The sequence below is a fragment of the Protopterus annectens genome, chromosome 8.part0, assembly GCF_019279795.1.
Source record: "Protopterus annectens isolate FY-2018-M chromosome 8.part0, PAN1.0, whole genome shotgun sequence".
Taxonomy (NCBI): Eukaryota; Metazoa; Chordata; order Ceratodontiformes; family Protopteridae; genus Protopterus; species Protopterus annectens.
In genome coordinates, this window is record NC_056741.1 from 1,932,820,674 (window position 1) to 1,932,842,696 (window position 22,023).

Sequence of the window (22,023 nt, forward strand, 5' to 3'; positions counted from 1 at the left end):
TCTAAAGAATGTTAATCTTGAATGTCAGGGAGAATATTAAGTGAAGGATGTTACCAATACATAAATGGCCTTGATGTCATCATTGTATAAATGATCATAATGTTACCAATGTATTAATGGTCACAAAAGCACAACCAATAGCCTCCACTTTAGAAATGAAATCTAAAGTAAAAGGTAAGTTTTTACTATATGCTTAGGAAAATGTCTTCCACAGTAGTAACCTGCAACAATTATGCAACATGTAACTTTTTTTCAAACATTTTTAAAGTGTCAGAATTATTTTAAGTAAGAATGCAATCTACAGAGAAAAAAAAAACATCATCCAGGAGAACATTCATAAAAGTGGGCTCTTACTTATGTGAATATGCATTTTTGGAGACATTGAGGTAGGTAAGGTTTGAAGTGCATCCGTGAAGCAGTGCTCCAAAAAGCTGAAAAGGAAGCAGAGTAAGAAGATAAATATGTAAAACTGTTACCTAACAGAGCTAGGATCAACACAGGAATGCTACCTAACAGAGCTACGATCAACACAGGAATGCTTTTAATAGGTGTGCTTCTTAATCAGACAGTACCATTCCAGTGAAACACCACTATATTTCAAATTTAGGATGTCATACAGAAATGTTTGAATCAAGACCATGGTCTTCTTTCACTCATGGCTTCAGCCAAAATTTCAGGTAAGTACACTGAGTTCCCATGATGCTAACCTCCAAACCAAATATATTATGCTGTGTTCAGCAGTATTAAACCTAGTTATACACTCAAGTAAGTAGCAGGTAAATAAAACCCCCATACTAGAAAACTTGAGCTGCCTAACTAGTTATAGCATTCATAATTCACTTTGTACATAGTTACCTATTAAGTTGGCTCACATTTACCTATCTATTTATTTATTTCACATTTACCATTAAAGTTGACACAATCATTTAATTATATGTTGTCATGAAAGTCAGTGTCCTTAGCTGGGCAAATTTATGGTCTCAGAAATTCATATAAACAGTACAACTGGACTATATGCTTTACTGTACCCATGCTCTACACTTTCTAATCTGTTTTTCAAAAGAAAAAAAAAACTGGAAATCCCTCTGGAACTACATCTTGGTTATAATTTGCAGCATCGTTGAGCTGAGATTTTCTGGTGACCAATGTTTTGATGATTAGCTATCCTGTGATGATTTTGTGCCAACGGACGATAACTGACAGAATACCTAGTGTTCAAATAATTCTTAGCGAAGACTCATCATCATTGTGTCTTACTTCCATCATGGGAACTTAAATGCATAGCCCACATAAACAATGTTTTACCTCCATAGCTGGTAATACTGGCAGGATTAAAGATAACAGGTTTTCCCCAGTTCTGACCGTTTGCAGTATCCCCCAGAACCTTTACACCATGCACTTCCCTTCCAAGGACATCTTGCAGAGGAAGGACAGAAGAAAGCATGATGTGGGTCTCTACTGATTATTACTCTAGAATATACTTGGGTGGGCAGTAAAGTACATGACAGTCCCCCCTAGGATATAATCCAAACGGAATACTGTGGCAGGGAATGGTGAGTGACTACATTACAATAAGACAAATGTTTGATGTTAGGAAAACAGACAAAAAATATGACTATTTTGTGCTTCTGCATTCTTTGTTTTTTTTTTTGTGAATGTCAAATTGTGCTAAAGTAAAATAAACAAGGTAAAGAAAAGACCACATAATCAGGACAGGGAAGAGGCCAGCTCAGTCAAATAAATTAAATGGTGACAATTCCTACTGCATAATGTTATAATCTGTAATTACCTGTATCAACATTCTCTGTTTAAATTTACTCATGCCAAACCCCCAACTCCAAAAGCAATTTGTAAAATAAATGTTTACACTTAGCTAAACTAATCGTCTGTCTTTCTGAGAATGTTGAACTCAGCCCAGTCCATCTTATGTCAAATAGAATCCATTCTTTCTATATAAAAAGTATCCAGTCCGCAGCAGCTATCAACCCTGGAGGAGTAAACAAGAAAAACTGCCTGCTTATACAGGTGAGATCAGTATAAACTTCTTTGGCATTATTTATGTCTCCGAAACCAAGCTTAAATGCAGACTTGACCATTTTCAACTACATCTTGGCTAAATATTCCCTTGACATACAAAACAAGCAGATTGCTTTCCAGTGGAGATACTACACAATTATTTAAACAAGCCTACAAACCTGTGTTCCCTCCTCAAATGTTTCAAAGTGGCTGCAGTCAAACAAAGCTTATAGACCCCGTGACTCCACCCTATTGACCTTTGCTAACCTTTTAGAACACAAACCCTGGTCCCTACAGCCAGATTTTATTCTTTTGTGAGAGAAAATTTTAACTTCCTTACTGACCACAATCACCAGCTTAGACAAGTACTTTCAGACTTGAACTTTTTAAATTGTTGATATTCAGCTCAGGAATTCAGTGGATTTGAGACCAAGCATTATTAATAAGCAGGACACTTTTGTGTGTAGTAAATGTATAACAATGTATAACTTGTTCTTTTATGAGTAAAACAAATACTTCTATGCACTATACCATAACAAGAAATTAGACTTTTAAAATTATTTTCTATGCACAAGACGTCTTTATTTGGTATAGGTCCCATTACATAATTTTAACACCTTTAGACAAAACTGAGTGAAGATACAGCTGGTATATGCAGCTTTTTCTAATGGTATGCAAAGGTGGTACAAAAATAACAGAGGGTGGGAACTTTCTAAAAATTGATTGTTGTTAGAATCTAAGTGGCAATATGTCCTTTGTAAACATGTACTGCCAGCAAAACCAAGCAAAACACACTCCACAGCAGAGCTAAACATCCATCAACTTTAAAAAATAGAACTATCCAAATAACCAAATAGAAAGCAATTTATTAAAATGTTGAATGCTTCCCATCCTTTTGAATTAAACGAGACTTCATCAGAACTAAACAAACATCCCATCCTGTTTAAATATATACAGTGGTCATGTGATGCCTCAAATTTACAATAACAATCAATTGTATATAAAATGTAAATACACATACTTGATGAATAACCTAACAGTTTGTTAAAAGAACATTATAAAAAGTTGTACACTCTGCATATTAATTTTTCCTTTTCAGAATAGAAATACCTGCATATAAAAACACTTGTTAAAACTGAGTAATAACAACTCATTAAAGCCTTTAAAAACAATGGTTATTAGAATACATCAGCTTCACTGCAGTTGTTGTTTGTCTTTCGGCTTTTCCTGGTTAGAGATTGCCACAGCGGAACTCCGGTCCGCTAATGATTGGCAGCTGTTTTTTTTATGGTGTCGAGTTGCCAGCCCGACACCCAACCTTCAACGAAGGCACGCCCATTCAACGCATATAGTACAATGCCCCTTTTGGGATGTACCTTACCAGACACCTGCAGCAACTGGAAAGCCCCCAAAGTACCTCACCAAGAGGATCAAAGGGCTCAAACAGATGCCATATGCTGCCCGGTTAAAGAAACTCCAGCTCTACTCAGTGGCATACCGCCTGCTTAGAGGCGATCTGTGCCTGACGTATAAAGCCACGTCCAACCCGGAATTAATGGACATGCTGCACCTCAGAAAATCCAAATCCCATCGAGCTACGCTCTCGAGAGACTTGAACCTCAGCACTGAAATAAATAGAACATGCTGGAGGGACAGATTCATAACCCAGAGGCTCCCTTCACTCTGGAATAAAATCCCAGTTCAGGTTAGGCAGAGTCCCTCATTGACTCTCTTCAAGAGGAATGTTGATGAGTGGATGGGAGATCGTAGGTTTACCCCGGGTATCACTTCTGTGTCACTGTTAGACAAAGGCACAGTACACTAACCTCAAAAAAGGGCATAGCAAAATTAATTTAAAATGGGTGGTGAAAGCCAAACATACTCTGGCTAGACTTATAAATGCCCTAGGGCAGATAGCCTAGTATGAACCTATGAACCTATATCTTTCGAATGCCCACTCAACTGCTGGAAGGACATGTAGACTCCACACAGAAGGCACTCCCAACACAAGCAGAGGATCGAACGGGAGAACCTCTTGCTGTGAGGCAACAACACTACCACTGCACCACCATGGATGATATTAAAATCAAATGTAAGCCTATTGTCTTAAAATTATTATAGTCTGAAGGACAGTTTTTCTGTCAAACCTATTCTAAAGAATAGATCACTGTTGAACTATGTTTTGTGTTTCTGACTGGATAATTTAAATCAATGTGTACTTTTGTTAACTATTAAAGCCTTAGTTTTCATTTGTATCTACTGAAGCTTTGACAAAGCACTGTGTAAAATGTACGCTGGTATGAATAAAAATATTTCTTTGCACACAGCATTTATTTTTATTTTACAATAATGCTTTCTCATAGGATTATAAAATAAATGCACTTTTCACTGGCTCCATACAGTGGCAGAAGGTTCATATGAAGCAAGAGTTGGCTAACAGCCTGCTCATATTATATAACCTTACTAAATGTAAGTTGTCAGCAAGACTGACCAATCAATAAGGTAAGTCAAGATACCATATCTCAGACCCTTGTTTGTATATAGTTTAAGCTCCTTTTCTTTAACTAAGAATCATTTAATGCTTAAGAAATGAGTCCATATTTCTGCCAGCAAAAAGGTGTCAACAGTGCAAACACACTCAATGCTTTTACATAGAAAGTACATTTGAAATATAATATGAGCAAAGTTCCTTAAGATTTTTATATTTGTCTCTGTTTGTAGTGAAAGAAAGTGCTTTTACTCTGGTTCACAACTCTACTATTAGCATTTAAAAAAGTATAAAAAAAGATAAAAGAGCCTTTGAAGGCAACCACCTAAAGCAAATTTGATATGGAAAAAGAAATATAAAATCTCAGCTTGTCAGCTTAAATATTGCCAGGTTGCAAATAGATGAAAATATGCATTGTAATCCTTAAAGGAACTACATGACAATGATAATTATGAATGCTGGTAAAGGAGGAGGAATAGTTTTGACTGACAAGGAGAAATACACTGTAAGATGCTGTTGCTGTCAGTTGTTGGCTTTTATAAGGAAGTTGTTTTTGTGACTTATGAAAAGCATGCAGATGTGCAGGGCATTGCTTTGATAAAGTTTGTAGAGAATGATGACATCACTACAAAGGATTTCAGTCAGGATATTCAGCAAAATAGGAGGGACAAAAGAAAAGGGCTGTTACTTTATTGATAGAAAGAAGGGCTTCAATTGTGGTAGTAAAAACAAAGATAATAATGGAAGATTTGCAGCAGAGAGGAGATATTAGCAAAGAAAGAAGTTTACCTTAAGCATGCATCTACATTTTCCCTAAAACTACAGTTATGGAATTTAGAAGAATTTGGGGAGAAAAGTTTTTAACAGGGCATGTTATTTATAGGTGGTGATTAAAAATTAGGGTGTAGCAATGAAAATGTATCCAGTGGTCCTAAAAAGGATACTATGGCAAGATATGGTAATGTTTTTAAAATATACATGTATGTGAAGACATTTGGAATGGAGGATGTTACTTCAGAAGGAGCAGTTCAAAGAGAGTTTACATATTATCCCCAAATATATCTGAGCTACCTGTAGATATATAGTGGAAACTGTATATATCACAGGAGCATGTATATTTGGTTGAAAGTATAGAGACCTCTCCAATAATGATATCTGACTATGCACCTACAAAAACGATGGTAAATATACAAGTAACTAAAATAAAAGAAAAGCATATGTGTTTGCCTGTCTATCAACTACAACAGTGTGAATTTAAGGGATAGACCCTACGTAAAAAATGTGTGCATTAGGGCAGACAGAAATGGTTCCTGAGGGGCTATCTAATGCACAGAATAAAATAAACATGGACTTTAAATTTATAACAAAGGAGAAAGATGTGGGAAGAAAGCTAAAAAAAATTACATAGACTGGCGAAAGTTAAAATGTTGCAGAGGACAGAGAGTAGTAATAGTTGTCAGAACACTAAGAAGAAAAGAGGTGAATATTTGGATAGTATGCATGAGTTTAGGGGGAAAAACGCTGTTAAAACATTTTTTTTTCAATAATACTCCCAGAGTACAGAAATTCGTATTGCAAAGACTTGGGTGAAAAAGTGGAAAGAGCTGTAGAAAACCCAGGTACCCTATAGCAAGAAGGTTAACTATGAATACTTAAAAGATACTGGAGACATATTGGCAATTTTATGAAAATCTATACTGCACAGAGGATTGGGTAAATAAGGATGAGACACAACTGGAACCATTTTGGAAACTTAAGATATTCCAAGCCTTGGGGAAGTAGAAGCTAAACAACTAAAAGTCAGCAAAGAGAAAAGAGAAATAAAAGCTGTGATGTATTACACCAACCCATAGGAAAATCTCTAGGCATGGATGGAATTCCTGTAGGAATTTTAAGGTTAGGAGGAATGGATCTGATGAAAATTTGAAAGGCATTATTTAATAATGTTTTGGAAAGGAAGAAAGAACCTGCATTTATGGAAGGTCTCTGCGGACTGGGCATATATACATATTTATGTGGCTTTGTGGAAGACAGACAAAAATTTGGTAACATTGATAAGAACAATGATGATTCAGAGCGAAGTGGTCTGCAAAAATTTCTGTTGACTTGTTGACTAATTTTGATGTAGGGAACTGTTTTGTTAGGAATTCTTGAGTAAGGCAATATTAGCATTCATATTCCTAAATAGCATGGCAGAGTTAATAAGAAGAATACATGTTTGATCACAGACATTAATAATGCTGGGGGCAGTCCATTCTAACTTTTTAGTTTAAAGAGAGGGGTTGAGTAGGGGTGATCTCTTCTTCCTCTCTTATTTGCTGCATAAGTGGAGCCTTTAGCTAAAAAGTGTAGGAACTTGCAAATTCAGGGATATAGACAGTGTGGTAGTTAATAAAAAATAGCTCTGTTTGTGGAGAATATTATTTTGTACTTGACAATTGTTGAATATAAAATTAGGGTGCCTTAGATTATGTTAAGCCAATTTAAAGTATTTCAGAATATAAAATAAATGAACATAAATGCATATTCTAGCAATAAATTATGTGCCTACATACGAGTTAGCTCGACAATATATACCTATATCCATGAGGACATGAAAAAATGAAATATTAGGTGTACAGATTCAAAAGGATTCCATTGTATCAGCTAAAGATGTGTGGATGAGACCAAGAAGATTATTAAAAAAATAAGAGAGTGAAAATTAATGGCCACAGCCATGGACAATAAAGTGTATGCAGTGAAAATAATTTTCATCCCCTTGGCCTTGTACATAATGTCATATCAGCCAGAGGAAAGTTGAAAGAATTTATATGGGAGGAGAGAAGGGCAAGAAGTAAATTAGGATAACTTGATTCTTCCTGTTGAACAGAGTAATTTAGGACTACCTGGTTTGACGGGAATACTTTAAAGCTCTGTAACTGAAACGTATATATACAGCATAAGCATAGGGATATAGATCAAAATGGTGGAAGAATATGGAAATATGAGCAATACAAGGAGGTTAGAATTTTGGAAGCAAGTCCTTAGGGAGAATTTATATATTGACAACATTATGAAAACTAAACCAGCAAGTAATTAGAGAAAGGGGATTTTGTCAATAGGAATACAGGCAACTAAGGGTACATAAAATAGGCAAGAGAAAGCAAGGATTTGGAGGAAACCAAAAATGAATCATGCTATTAGAAGCAAATAATATGGAAATCAAAAGTGACAGAGTAGGAAGATGTTAAGCAGATGTCTGATCTGCAGGTTAGAGTCTACCTTTTGTATAAGGGACTGTTGGTGGAATATAGGCAGAAAGAAAGACAAAGAGAGAGAGAGACGGGAGAACATTTGGCTGAAAAAAGAGCTCTGGTAGAGTCTTTAGTGGAACCAAGAACAAAAGATATTAAGACAAGGATAATTAGTATGGAATATAAAATATTACATGAATAATATATGCTAAATTTAGGAACAATACATACAAAACAAAGCTCAAATAGATGACAAAAATAAACAGGTTGATAGGAATTGAAAAGTAAATGTGTATGTTCTAATGGTGAAGAGTTGATAGAATTATGAGAAACATTATCTATATCATGCATTCACATGACAATGGAAAGTATTTTTGTAATATTTCTTTTTTTATTGATATCATAAGGGCAAATTCCCTGTAGAAAAAGAGAATGCAATAGGTTAAATTATATAAAGGTGTAAATATTCTTTTTCCCCAGCAATAAACAACAGGAAACAATACTCCACTCCCTGCACCAAAACATGGTTTGCCTCTAATATTTTTAATATATACTGCACTGTAGATATGCCTTTTTCATGGTCTGCTAAACTAAACCTTATTCCATTACTTCATAAATCATGTTCCTAGTCTGCTCCTTCTATAGGCATCTTTGCTGCCCTAATAAATTCTCCCTTCACCAAGTTTTTTTATAAGATCATGGATGAGAGATTTTGTAGTGTAAGTATGAAATAGATAAAGGTGTCCTTTCTATAAATAGAAGACACAAACCTGTTTCCTTCAGCAGTAACAATCACATCCAAAACATCAATAGCTTGGGATGAAAGGTTATGAGTACATTTAAAAAAGGAATTGTCCTGAAATGTACTCCAAAAAAGTACCCTTATCTTGCAGGCTCCCTCACCAAATAACAAAAATATCATCCAAAAGTCTACAGTAGGATGTCCTTGATATAAGGTGGTATAAGTATAAAATGTTCTTCCCAGGTGAACATGACCAGATTAGCAAATATGGGGAGCACACACCACCCTCATAGCTACTCCTTTTATTTGTCTATAAACCTCACCTTCAAAAAATAAAAAGTTGTTCTGTAAAAACAAATCCATAAGATCAACCAAAAATCTAACTTCCTTAGCATCTAATATACTGTATTCCAAGAGAGTCTCATAATAAAATCCTTAATTCATTTCTTGAAATTGAAAGGGCTTATGAGGGTGATTTATTGTGCCTCTTTAAGGAAAAGTAAAGAGGCTTCTCTAATCTAACTGGTGAGGAAAGTACCTTATTTAACAATTTAATTAAGGATAAAGCCACCAGAATTCTAAAGGCAGATAAAGGAGAGGGTGTAGTGATAGTTAATCAAATTGATTATGTGAGTAGAATATTTGAGTTGTTACAGGATGAGACAAAATACATGTCCACTTCACCAAATGAAATCAATATTGCATATAAGAAAATTGATTTATTCTTGGAGGATGCTCTGACTCAAGGGGTTATTGGACTTGAAGTACTTGATTTCTTTTTTTAATAAAGATTCACTTATTCCAATGTTTTTTGGAATTCATAAAATACATAAACCTCTGATTAACCCCCATTACATGTTAATTAGTACATGGTTCTAAAACTTACCCCCTTGCAGTTTATATAGATAGAAAGCTAAAAAAATATCTTGGATCATTATCCTCATGCTTTAAAAGATTCTTGGGATTTTTTTGGGAAATTAACATCAAATTTATGGAACAAAGGTTGAAGTTTTTTTAACAGTGCATGTTATTGATCTTTTTACTAGTATTCCACACAATGTGGGTCTGGGTTTTTTCACATGGCTCTTCTGAAATAGTGTATATTAGATACTAGAGAAGTTAGATTTTTGGTTGAACTTATGGATTTGGTTTTACAGAACAACTTTTTATTTTTTGAAACTGAGTTTTATAGATAAATAAAAGGAGTTGCTATGCGGGCAGCATGCACCCACCCCATATTTGCTAATCTGGTTATGCTCACCTGAGGAAAACATTTTATATTTATACCACCTTATATCAAGGGAAGGACATTCTACTGTATATTCTTGGATGATATTTTTATTACTTGGTGAGGGAGCCTGCAAGATAAGAACACCCTTTTGGAATACATTTCAGGAGCAACTACTTTTTTGAAATTTAGTCACAACCTTTCATCCTCATCTCTTAATTTTTTGGATGTGACTATTACTGTTAAAGGAAATGGGATTGTGTCCTCTATTTATAGAAAGGACAGCTTCTCTAATTTATACTTTCACTACAAAAGCTGCTGTCTGCGGTTTTGTAAGAAAAACTTGATGAACGGACATTTATTAGCACAGCAAGGATAGTTTTGGAACACAAAACAATCTTGGAAGAAATAAATATAATTAAGTGTATACTTTTGGAGAAAGGATATCCACAGGATTTACTTAACAATATTTAAGCTGAAGTGGTAAAAGGACAGAAGGGTCAAATACATTCTATTATTAGGTAAACCTACCAAGTTAGCGAAGGAGGGTGATATGTCTAATAATACATGGAATTTTCAGAATTGTTTGCCCATGAAATATAATGAGATTAGTCCATTAGTTAAAAATATTATTAGAATTTTTAAAGATTCCGGTAAGGCACCACAGTTTATTTTTAAAATAGACCATAATATTAAAAGAGTTTTTATTAGGGGAAAAATGTGAGACTCCCACTGGAATGACAAAATTTGGGAGATGTAACTTTTGTAAATATACTCCTGAGAAAGGAACTATTATTTTAGGGAACTATTGCTATACAAAGGTTATTTTAGTGAGCGGTAATTGGAAAATGAAAGGACTAGTTTATATAGCAGTTCATAAGCAATGTAAGTCATTTTATGTGGGCAAAACCGACAGAAAGTTGCTTAATAGGATATATGAACACATATATGATACTAAAAAGAGAATGTAAACAATGTCCTGTACACACATTCATTGGTTTATGGATGTTATACAAAATTTGAAATTGGAATTCTTGAGAAAATTTGTATTAATAACAGAGGGGGGGGGGCATACCTCCCAACCATGCTGAATTACTAATTTTGTACCAAGTTGTGGGGTTGAAATGAATGGGTACCACAATTCATGAGTGGCACCCCTTCATTTCTGATTTTTTCTTTTGTATTTTAATGTTTGTGATATTAGAGCTGATGTCATCACATGAGCGATGATGTCAGCTTCCTCAGGGCTACCAGCCTGTCAGAATTGAGCTCAAGGAGCGCACACATTTCCAGCTGGCCTGGCTGCTCAAATGCGAGCAGGAATGGCAACAAATGGTTGCTGCAGCGAAATTGGAAATTCTAACAATACAGCATTAACTCTGCTTAGGACTAGGACTATACAGCACTAACTCTGTGGGTAAACTCCAAGTAAGGAAACTAACTTACAGAGAAGTGTGTGTGTGTGTGTGTGTGTGTGTGTGTGTGTGTGTGTGTGTGTGCGTGTGTGTGCGTGTGTGTGTGTGTGTGTGTGTGTGTGTGTGTGTGTGTGTGTGTGTGTGTGTGTGTGTGTGTGTGTGTGTGTGTGAAAATATCCCCCATTTAATACACCTGGTGGCTAGAGGTACTCCGGTTCAAATCCTGTACCTTGAGTACAAGGTAAAAAGAGCCTCACATTACCACTTGTGAGATTTACCCAGTTTTTTTGTGCTAAGAGTTGAGAGCTATAGTGAGAACTGAATTTGTATTCTCCCATTATTGGCTTTGTTTGTCCAGGTTTTTGTGCTAAGAGGTTGAGAGCTGTGGTGAGTAGTGAGAACTGAATTTGTAATCCCCCGTTATTGCCTTTGTTTGCCCAGGTTTTTTGTGCTAAGAGGTTGAAAGCTGTGGTGAGAAGTGAGAAATGAATTCACTAAACGACAGCCATTAAGTTTCAGTCTTGCAAATTTTCAGAAAGCTTCTGATTTGGCATAGTGGTCTGTTGTTCTGACTGTAGTGCATAGGGTCCTCAGTTCAAGACTTGTCAGTGAAATGCATGGTGGTAACACAACACTTTATTCTAGCAACTTTACAAAATTATACAAGCAATGTTTAAAATGTGTCTCTGATAAGTCCCTAGCCACAACCACTTGTGAGCTTTGTCCAGGTTTTTTGTGCTAAGAGTTGAGAGCTATGGTGACAAGTGAGAAATGAATTTGTATTCCCCCATTATTGGCTTTGTTTGTCCAGGTTTTTGTGCTAAGAGATTGAGAGCTGTGGTGAGAAGTGAGAACTGAATTTGTATTCCCCCATTATTGGCTTTGTTTCTCCAGGTTTTTTGTGCTAAGAGGTTGAGAGATATGGTGAGAAGTGATACATTAATTCACTAAATGATAGCCATTAAGTTTCAGTCTTCCTATTTTTAGGAAGCTGCTAATTTGGCATAGTAGTATGTTGCTCTGACTGTAATGCATAGGTTCAAGACACGCCAGTGAAAAGCATGGTGGTAACACATTTTATTCTAGCAACTTTACAAAATTATACAAGCAATGTTTAAAATGTGTCCCTGTTTTTTGACATTTTGTCCCCCCCCCAAAAAATGAAATTGAAAATAAGTGCGAGAAGCTGTGCAACATGCCTATGGCTTACACTACTATCATTCTATTTATAGTGTGCTGTGGAAGTAGACTTTTATGATGGAAATGTTCTGAATTGGGCAGTTTTGTCATTATTGGTTCATGCATTTTGTTTCATTGCCTACAGTGCAGTTTAGTGGAAACATGTTAAAACAATAAATTTAAAATGAGCTGTAACAAGTGTGCTGTATTATACAAAGAATATAATTTAATAAATTCAGGAAGGTGTATCAAAGAAAAGAACATATGTATGTTTCTTGTTTTGTGTGCATGGGGCTAATGATTTGAAAACAGCCCAAAGGTAATCTTTATCCACCACTGGCCCGATGCATTTTCTTTGGATGTGGTGTAAGTTTCAATGCTGTTTCAATGAATGTAAGTTTCAAGGGCAGAGAAGTTTTAATGCCAAGTCTATTTTCATTGTGAGACAGTATTGCTTTATTTACCAGATGTCTATTAGTGTTTGTGCATTGTTGTGCTGTAAAATGTAAACATAAAATCCAAATAATCATTGTAGAAGTAAAGCAATATGCACACATTAGTGTTTATGGTAAATGGGGTGAAATAGCCAGGTAATGGGACATTGGAATGGCTGTAGTGGGAGTCTGGTGCCATATTTTCGTTGTCTGTTCTTCAGTTTGAGTTTGAAAGTTGGTATCCCACAATTCCATTAGAGTTGGTGGGGTTACTTAATTATGCATGCAAATTAGATGTTAATCAGTGTACAGATTTGTACCTATTTTTCATGGGCCTTGTCCAGATTTTTGATGTTTCCAGGTTGAGAGGTATGGAGGGTGCAGTGGGAAATAGAATTGAATACAAAAAATTAATATGGTAGATTCAACCAGATGCCTCAAGTCTAGTAGGTTTGAATGAAAATATATCTATTCTCCCTGTCCTTAAGATGCGGGCTGTTAAATAAAAAAAAAAAAAAGTGAAGTCCAACACCTTTGTATATGAATTATCAGCTTGATGTTTTAAGCATTTTTAATTAACATTTCTTATCTTTGAATTAGTTTTTATACGGTGCTTACTTTGTGTATGTAATTACATATATTTGATATTTAATATTTAGGAATTTAGGACATTTCAATAGTAAATATTCTTTAACCTTTAAACTTTTAATTGATAAATTGATTAATTAATTGGTATTTGTGTATTTAAAACCACACTTTGGCTTTCATTCAATTGTTCTGATGAATTGCCATGTTGAGGGGACAAAGCACTCAACATTCCTTGTTTAGAGACTGAATAAATATTGTTACCATAATTTTTACACTTGTCCAGTTTTATTTATTAGAGATTTATTGACTAATGACAAATTGTTCATTTAACTGGGTCACCAGGGACTATCTGAAACTTTCTTTGTTTATTAGTTGTTTTGATTGGTTGCATGGTATGCACACCATTATATTTGGATTGCTATCTCTATTAATTTATCATTACGTGGGGACATAAAACTAAATCACAAGCCCACAGCAAGTACTTTTCGAATAAGCTTCTACCCAAAAAACTCTCAATTGCTTGATTAAGCATAAGTAACATTAATAACAAATGGCTTCAACATTAATTTGGCTAAACCAATATAACCCCCAAAATATAGCAATTATTGATTCCTGGCTAAACATAAATTCCTGGATTCCCACATCTATCTCTAATGCTTACCAACTGTTATGGTGATTGTTGTCCCAGATACTTCAGGCAGGGGGTGATACACTTACCAGAGTCCATAAATCTCAATACCTATTTCTTTCTCTAAATATCAGCAATTCAGTTAACACAACAGACCCCGACTTATCAGATGTACAAAGTTTGCTCAACCCCCAAACCACTATTTTTTCTGTTACAGTGTCCCCTCCTACCACACCTTATCTATCATTCAGAGTACCATCATCATCATCATCCATGATATATGCAAAAAGCAAGGACTAATCATTCTTGGTGATTTCAACTTCAGTTATACTGCCAGACACCCCCCTTCAATTGTTTTCTTCTAACTGATCAACCAACTCAGCTTGTTATTTCAGGTACTAGTCTGACCAATGCCTCAAACAGATGCTCTACCCTATAAATTATTACAATTAACATACCAGACAAAGGACTCCAAACTCTCTCTCATTTACTCAGTGACTACTGCCTATTATTTACTAATTGGCCAACTAAATCTCCAAAACTTACACTAAAGACTATTCAAACTACAGTTACCCCACTAGACACTAGGTCTGTTATCACATAACAACTTCAGCCCATTGACTGGGCTCCTGTATGCTCATGTACTGACTCCACCTCTACCATCTCCTCTTTTTATAGCTTTATATCCTATTCAGAATAGACAGCTTTCCTTTGGAACAATAAAAATTCAAAACTACAATTCTACATTCCTCCCAGACTACTCCTGCTCTTATAAAAATGATTGCAGACAGAGAAAATGCACAGAAAGCCTGGAAATCTAATCCTCAAAATACCACAACAAATAATATCTAGGACTTGGGAAGCACACCAAGCTAAAGACCATCAAAGCTAAAGAACTGTATTTTAGAAACCTACAACACTTTCAGTTGTATCACCGTAAAATATTATGGGCATCTATCAAAAAATTAAGCACCTCCTCACTCTTTCATAAACAACATATTCAAACCACCCATTTTCACGTACTCTCTGCTCCTTCCCAACCACCTAACACATAGCACATATATTGTCTTCACACAATAACTGATAGACCCCAATTTTATTTTAAAAACATCACCACTAAAAAAGCCAAATAACTGCTAGAACAATCCAGCTTCACTTATCAGGTGCTGACATTCTTTCTATACCTTTAGCTTTCTTTTTTATCCTCTCTCTTCCCACTTCCATACTTCTGCTTTCTATTCTTATCACTACCTTAATTTTTCACCCCTATTCAGCTAATAATTACAGACCAGTTTCCAATATATCCAAAAATATGATATCCTTACCAACAAATATAATGGCTTCAGAATAATTACAGCACATTATAACAATTCTTTACCTTTTAGACAACTTCTACACAAATATGGAACATGACCTATGTTTTTTGACCTTACTAAGGCATTTGACAATATTTATTTATGTATTTATTTATTTATTTATTTATTTCAGTTTGATGACCGGGGAGGTCCACTGGGCTCATGACCCCATTTACAGTGGAGGCTCGGGGAGAAAAGGTTCACATTACATAGTAAACATTAAAATACAACAGATAAAATTAAGATTCTAGCATACAGATACATTAAGATACAACAGATAAAATTAAGGTTTATGGATACAGGTAAATTGTAATATAGTGACATTATGAGGTACAGTGGTTACATAGCATGTGAGTCATATATTGACATGGTTGATTCAAAGGTTACATAGAATCTGAGTCTTGTTATGGCAGAATGGTAGAACAAGCATAAATGTCAGGGAGGGGGAAAAAGAGAAGGCAAACTATTTACAATATTTACATTATATACACAAGACAACAGTAAAGAATAAGTAAAATCCATGGAGCAAAGTTGTTGGAAATAGGAGTAGTATGGAAATACAATTAGTGTAGAGAGAGCAGAAGGCTAGGTGGGGAAAGTGCAATTGCACTTCTAATTAGAGAACAAGTACAAATTGAGTTGGGTTTTGAAGTTGTCAGGGTTTTCTGTCATTTGTAATGAAGGAGTGAGAATTCCATTTTTTTGGCTAAGGAAAAGGACAGGAGGTGCTGTCCGGCAGGTCGCTTTGGTGTGTGGACAGTGATTAGGTTTAGGTGAGCAGATCTAAGTGGCCTGTTAGGGTGTATGGTTGTAGGATGTTGGATAGTGCAGGACATTTAGAAGGGTTAAATAATAGCCTATGGGCAGTAGTAAGTTGGAGGTAGTCTAGAAGGTTGGGAAGTTCTAGCCAGTTTAGTGAGTGGAGGGCAGAGCAATGGTGGAAGGAGTGTTTGGCTTTGATGGCGAATTTTGAAATTTTATTATAACAACTTTCTATTTTGGAAGAGATGGAGGCAGATATGTTAGTTAGTAGAGGGGCACCATACATTAGTGAGGGAAAAAGATAGGGTTTGTCTAGTAGAAGTAGAGAGATAGTGGATGTTTCTGTATAGCAGGCCAAGGTTTTGATGTGTTTTCTTGATGTTTAGTTGAATATGGGTGTCAAATTTTAGGTATTCATCTATAGTAACCCCAAGTAGTTTGGCATAGGGAACAATTTCTATGGTTGAATTGTTATGGCTTCTAATTTGGAAAGAGTTTTTGTCAAGAGGGAAGGATTTTGATGGGGGGGGGGAGTAGTATTTTGGATTTGTTAGCATTTAGAGATAGGTGGTTTTGGAGCATCCAGTTCTCAGTGGTGGAGAAAGCAGTTTGAGTGCATGACTAAAGTTCTGGGAGGTTGGTGGCACAACAGATTAAAGTGGAGTCATCGGCGTATTGTACGATTTTAGTATTTGGGATGGCCGAGTGGAAATCATTGATAAAGATGTTAAATAGCATAGGGCCAAGAATGGAACCCTGGGAAACTCCAGTGGGGGTAGGAAGGAAGTTTGAGGTACCTTTCCTCCATTTTTACAGCTTGAGATCTGTCGGATAGGTAACTTGAGAACCAGGATAGGGTATTGTGTGAGAGGTTGAGGTTAGCAAAGTGGCTAAGGAGATGAATGTGGGAGACAGTATCGAAAGCCTTGGAGACATCTAGAAGAACCGTTGAAACTATTTTTCCAGTGTTGCGGGCATGGTTGACTATATCTAGGAATGAGATAAGAGCAGTTATAGTGCTATGGCCAGGATGGAAGCTATGTTGGGTTTGAGAGATGAGGTGTTTTTTGGTAAGGAAGAGCAGTAGCTGGATGTGAATGCATTTTTCCAATATTTTTGATACTGGGGAGAGGATGGCTATGGGCCGAAAGTTTGAGATATTATTATCTATGCCACCTTTGTGGAGGGGATGTATAAAGGTAGCACACCACAGCTTGGGGACATAAGATTCCTGTATGGATCTGTTGATTAGGATGCTAATGGGGAGGGCAAATCCCTCTGCACCAATTTGTAAGAATTTAGATGAAATGTTATGTGGGGCATTAGTACATGGTTTTAGTTTGCTGGGAAGTTTTTTTTTAAATATGAGGTAGAGACTGGTTTAAGTTCAAAGGTAGGGGGAGGGTTGGGCTTAGAGGCTGGGGTAGAGTGACTGAACTGTGTGGATGGGTTAATTGGGAAGGTCTTATTTAGTTCAGCTATAGAGTTAGTAAAGAAGGAGTTGAAAAGAGTGGCAATTTCTGGATCAGACCTGGTAGTGTCAGGGCAAGGGTTATTTTTGGTGCCTGGGTTGAGAAGTGAGTTAATGGACTTCCAGAATTGTTTGGGGTTTTTGGAGTGGTTGGCTTGGAGTGTATTATAGTAGGACTGTTTGTCTTTAATTATATGTCTTTTAGTAAGGTTGCGGAGTTGCTTATATTGAACAAGGGTTTCTGGTTGTTTATTGTGCTGAGAAAGTTGCCAGCATTTATCTCTCTGTTGCATATGTTTTTTGGTTTCCCTAGTTAACCATGGGGCGGAGTTGGGTTTGACTCTTATAGTTCATGGTGGAGCTTGGGAGTTAAGTACATTTAGGAAAGTAGAGTTAAACAATTCAATGGCACTGTCAAGAGGAAGAGTTTTTAGATTGTTCCAGTTAGTTTATTTGAGAGTGTTAGAGAAAGTTATAGGGTTGAAGTTTGTTAGATTATGTGTATGTGTACATTGGTGCTGGAGAGGGGGAGACTGGGTTGCTCAGTGAATGAAGGCAGGCAGGTGATCACTAAAAGAGTCGGGAAGGATGCCCGAGTCTAAGATGTAGTTAGGGTGGGTAGCTAGGATCCGGTCCAGCGTAGATCCTGGAGAAGTGATTTTGTTAGGTCTAGTGATAGAGTTAGTAAATTGAGAAAAGTTGAATAGATTGACAGATATGGCTGGGCTTTGGTTGTTAATTTTGTTCCAATCTATATTAACATCTCCTAGAATGTAGGTCTCTAGGTTAATGTTAGTTGAGGCCCATTGGAGGATTTCTTCTAGGGTGTTGGTGTTGTTTCCTGGGGGAATATAAAGGGATATGATGCAGATACTTTTGTGAATATTCATTTGTAGTAAACCTATTACAAGTTATGTGTTGTTGAACTGGGGAATGGGGTTTGGGTATGGAATAATGGGGAGTATATTGGAGAATATCAAGGCTACCCCTCCACCTTTTCTATTTAAGCGGTCATATCTAAGGGCTTAAAAGATGGGGGTAGGATTTCTGAGTCAAAGATGGTAGGTTTTAGCCAAGTCTCAGAGATGGCTACAATGTCAGGTAGGTTCTGGTGAAGCCAGGCATGGAAGATAGTTGCTTTATTTCTTAGTCTCTGGGCATTGAGAGTAACGTTTTTTGAGGATGGTGGTATTGGTAGTTCTTGGGGGGATGAGGTTGTTAGTAGTACTAGGTTCAGGGTTTTGGTGTATATCACCTGCTACAAATAGGTGGATGAAGAAGGGAGGTAGTAGGAGATTTAGTTTGCCTTTTGACTGTTGGGGACAATAGATCAGAGGTTTAGGGAAGTTATGTTTTGTTGAGGTGGGTAAGATCTTTGGTTTAAAGTAGTGGAGAAGGTTGGGCTGTACTAGTGAGGATTATATGGTATGGAAGTGAGTTGTGGTGGGGGTGAAAAGGGGGATGGGAGTGGTGAGTTGGGACAGAAAAGAGGGGGGGAAGTGCTGGTATAGGAGGTAGTATGGTGTAATTGAATTAGAATTAAGAGGGTGGAGAAGGGGATTTGTAGGGTTTGTAGGAATGGAGAATGCATTATGTAATGGATTAAGTATGTAAGATACAGAATTATGGGAGGTATAGTATAGGTAGGGTAAAAGAGAGAGAATGATAAAGGGAGTGTAGGGTGTAGTATAGTGTGTGTGGGGAGTGGCCTTTAATTGATGGGTGGAGAAGAGGAGGGGTAGAGTGAGGAGTTCAGTAATTGGGGTGGTGGAGAATGGGAGAAGTCTACTGGATGGAATAACAGTGTGAGTAGTAGGGGTGTGTGGAATTAGGGGGTAGGGTAGGGGAGCGGAGTGAGCCCAAAGGGCGAACGGAGTGGGTAGAGACAAGTGAGTGAAACAGCTCAGGATGAACAATCAGTGGATTGCTGATTGCTCAGGTAAGTTCAAGAGCGGATGAGTTGAGAATGATAAAAAGTAGAGTGGTAATGTTCAGAGGAGGAAAGTGGTGTTTACAGAAGAGCAAGAGGTATGTGAAAGAATGATAGGAGCAAGGTATAGGTAGCAGAAAGTAGTAGAAGTAAATTATAGGATAGCAGGATAGATTAATGGATGGGACTGGATAAGGGGGCCACCTAGTGGACAGGAAATGTTATTACAGCAGAAGTAATGTCTGGGAAAGGCTGGTCAAGGACTAGATACTAATTATGAATCAGCTAAAGGAGGCAGCAATAGAGGGACTAAGGGTATGTAATCTAACTACTGGATACAGGGGAGGGTATGGCTGCTGGCAGTCCTGGCTGGAAGCTTACAATTACAAGCAACAAGAAATATACAATAGTAAATGGCAGCTTTTCTGCCAATATTAGGAGAACACATACTTTCTTTCTTCCTTTCTTGGAAGAGCACAGGGATAAGACAGCAGGTGATATGGAAAGGGTCCTTAGATTCCAGGTAGTCAAATTCTTAACTTCAAGTGGAAGGAAGGCAAGCTGGAGAGTTTCTTTCTTCCTTTCTTGGAAGATCACAGGGATAAGACAGCAGGTAATATGGCAAGGGTCCTTAGATTCCAGGTAGTCAAATTCTTAACTTCAAGTGGGAGGAAGGCAAGCTGGAGAGAAAGGTTGAAGACGCTGGGGCCTGGAGTGCACAGCAGCCAGGGATATCATTTTTGATGGCTTTGGATGCTCCTTGCAAAGGTGTTTGTTAAACTGGAAAATATTCCTATTACTGCAACCAGATTCCAAACCGGGCTATCTTTCTAGCTTCTTGGTCATGTACTTCACAGCAGCTCCAAAAATATATGAACAACTGAGAATGGGGGGGGGTTAATGACACAGACAGACAGACAGAAACAAGAGGAGAAAAAAAATAAAACTTTCTGACACGGTGCATGACTTACGTTTCGCAGAGCTGAGACAGCTGTATCATGTAATTTGCCATGGTGTCATAATCTTACAAAAATATATGTACTGCATTTCTTTTTTCATGATACCTGTTCCTGGAGCCAAAGCTACTACTACTGTCACTTCTGGACAAAATATATTCACAACAGGTAGCCTCCTGAAAGGTGAATCCCAACATTGAATTCTTGGTCCCTTCCTCCTTTTCTTTTAGATTAATGATTGATCCACTAGCCAATCGTCTGCTATATGTAGATGGAAATCTTACCTTGCCTCCACAAACCTTGCACCAATCTGATTTTACAAGCCAGAATAGGTTTTCTCACAACAAACAACAAATTAATGTTAAAAATACAAACTTGATGTATACTTCCCTCAACAGAAAAAAAAAACTCTTCAAGTCTTCTCTCAACTTTTTAAACATCCTTGTTCCACATGATACTACACTCCCCACAGTCACTCAGCAATGCTATCTAGGTATACATATCGAACAGACTCTTTCTGTCCAGCCTCATATAGAACTTCAATGTCAAAAGATTCTTCTAAAACTTAATGTTGCAAATAAATTTGCAATCTTCTCACTCTAGATATAAGAAAAGTCATTGCTCTCAGTGTACTCTTTCCTAGATTAGTCTACAGTCTTTCCATGTTTACAGTCTGCTACACTCAAAGTTCCCCTCTATTACAGTGGTTGGAAAACAAAATTCTCATATTCATACATCTATTACAATGGAGGGAACATCACTGGACTCTTCTTCTTCTTTCGGCTTTTTCCCGGTTAGGGGTCGCCACAGCGGATCACCTGTCCGCTCATGATTGGCAGTGGGGTTTTGTGGTGTCGAGTTGCCAGCCCGGCGCCCAACCTTCCACAGAAGGCACACACATGCACACACTCACACCTAGGGCCAATTTAGAGTGTCCAATCCAGCTACAGCATGTCTTTGGGATGTGGGAGGAAAGCGGAGCACCCAGAGGAAACCCACGCGACCACAGGGAGGACATGCAGACTCCGCACAGAAGGCACCCCAGCCAAGGATCGAACCGGAGAACCTCTTGCTGTGAGGTGGCAACACTAACCGTTGCACCACCGTGGCCGCCCAAAGAACATCACTGGACTACCGTTCAAAAATGTAACTGGTTTCCTGCCACAGGGCCTCTTTTCTGTTCAACACTTTAACCTTCTTCTTAATTCCAACTGTCCACTCAAACACAAATTACAATTCCTCTCTACAGAGTGCACTCTAAAGAGCCACAATGGCCTTCTACTACACAGACCTTCTCTTTAAGCTGGCCCAATATGAAAATGCATTCTCTAAACTTGCAGCTCCCTCCCAGAGGTGGTCAGACTAACTCAGTGATGGCGAACCTATAACACGCACATCAAAGGTGACATGCCATGACATTTTGGGTGACACAACAACGTTCACCACAGTGGTATAGCTAGTGGGGGTGAAAGGGCTGGACGGCACTCGATAAGCTATTTTCTTTTTTTTTGTTCCTTCTGAGAAGCTGTTGTGTTTTTTTTTGGCCTGGCAGTTAGTCAGGTGGTTCCATAGTGACTTTATATTTTTGCAGCAGCAGG

The 22,023-nt window shown here is 37.2% G+C and overlaps 1 protein-coding gene across 3 annotated transcripts in view; it reads right to left on the bottom strand.

The window, feature by feature from the left end:
• Window positions 1–22,023, bottom strand: part of LOC122809736 (capping protein, Arp2/3 and myosin-I linker protein 2-like) — a 1,549,910-nt gene that overhangs the window by 598,678 nt on the left and 929,209 nt on the right. For all 3 annotated transcript variants that reach the window (XM_044081444.1, XM_044081445.1, XM_044081446.1), the window contains exon 12: window positions 355–431. In XM_044081444.1, the coding sequence (XP_043937379.1) occupies window positions 355–431 (77 nt within the window). The remainder of the gene's footprint in view (window positions 1–354; window positions 432–22,023) is intronic.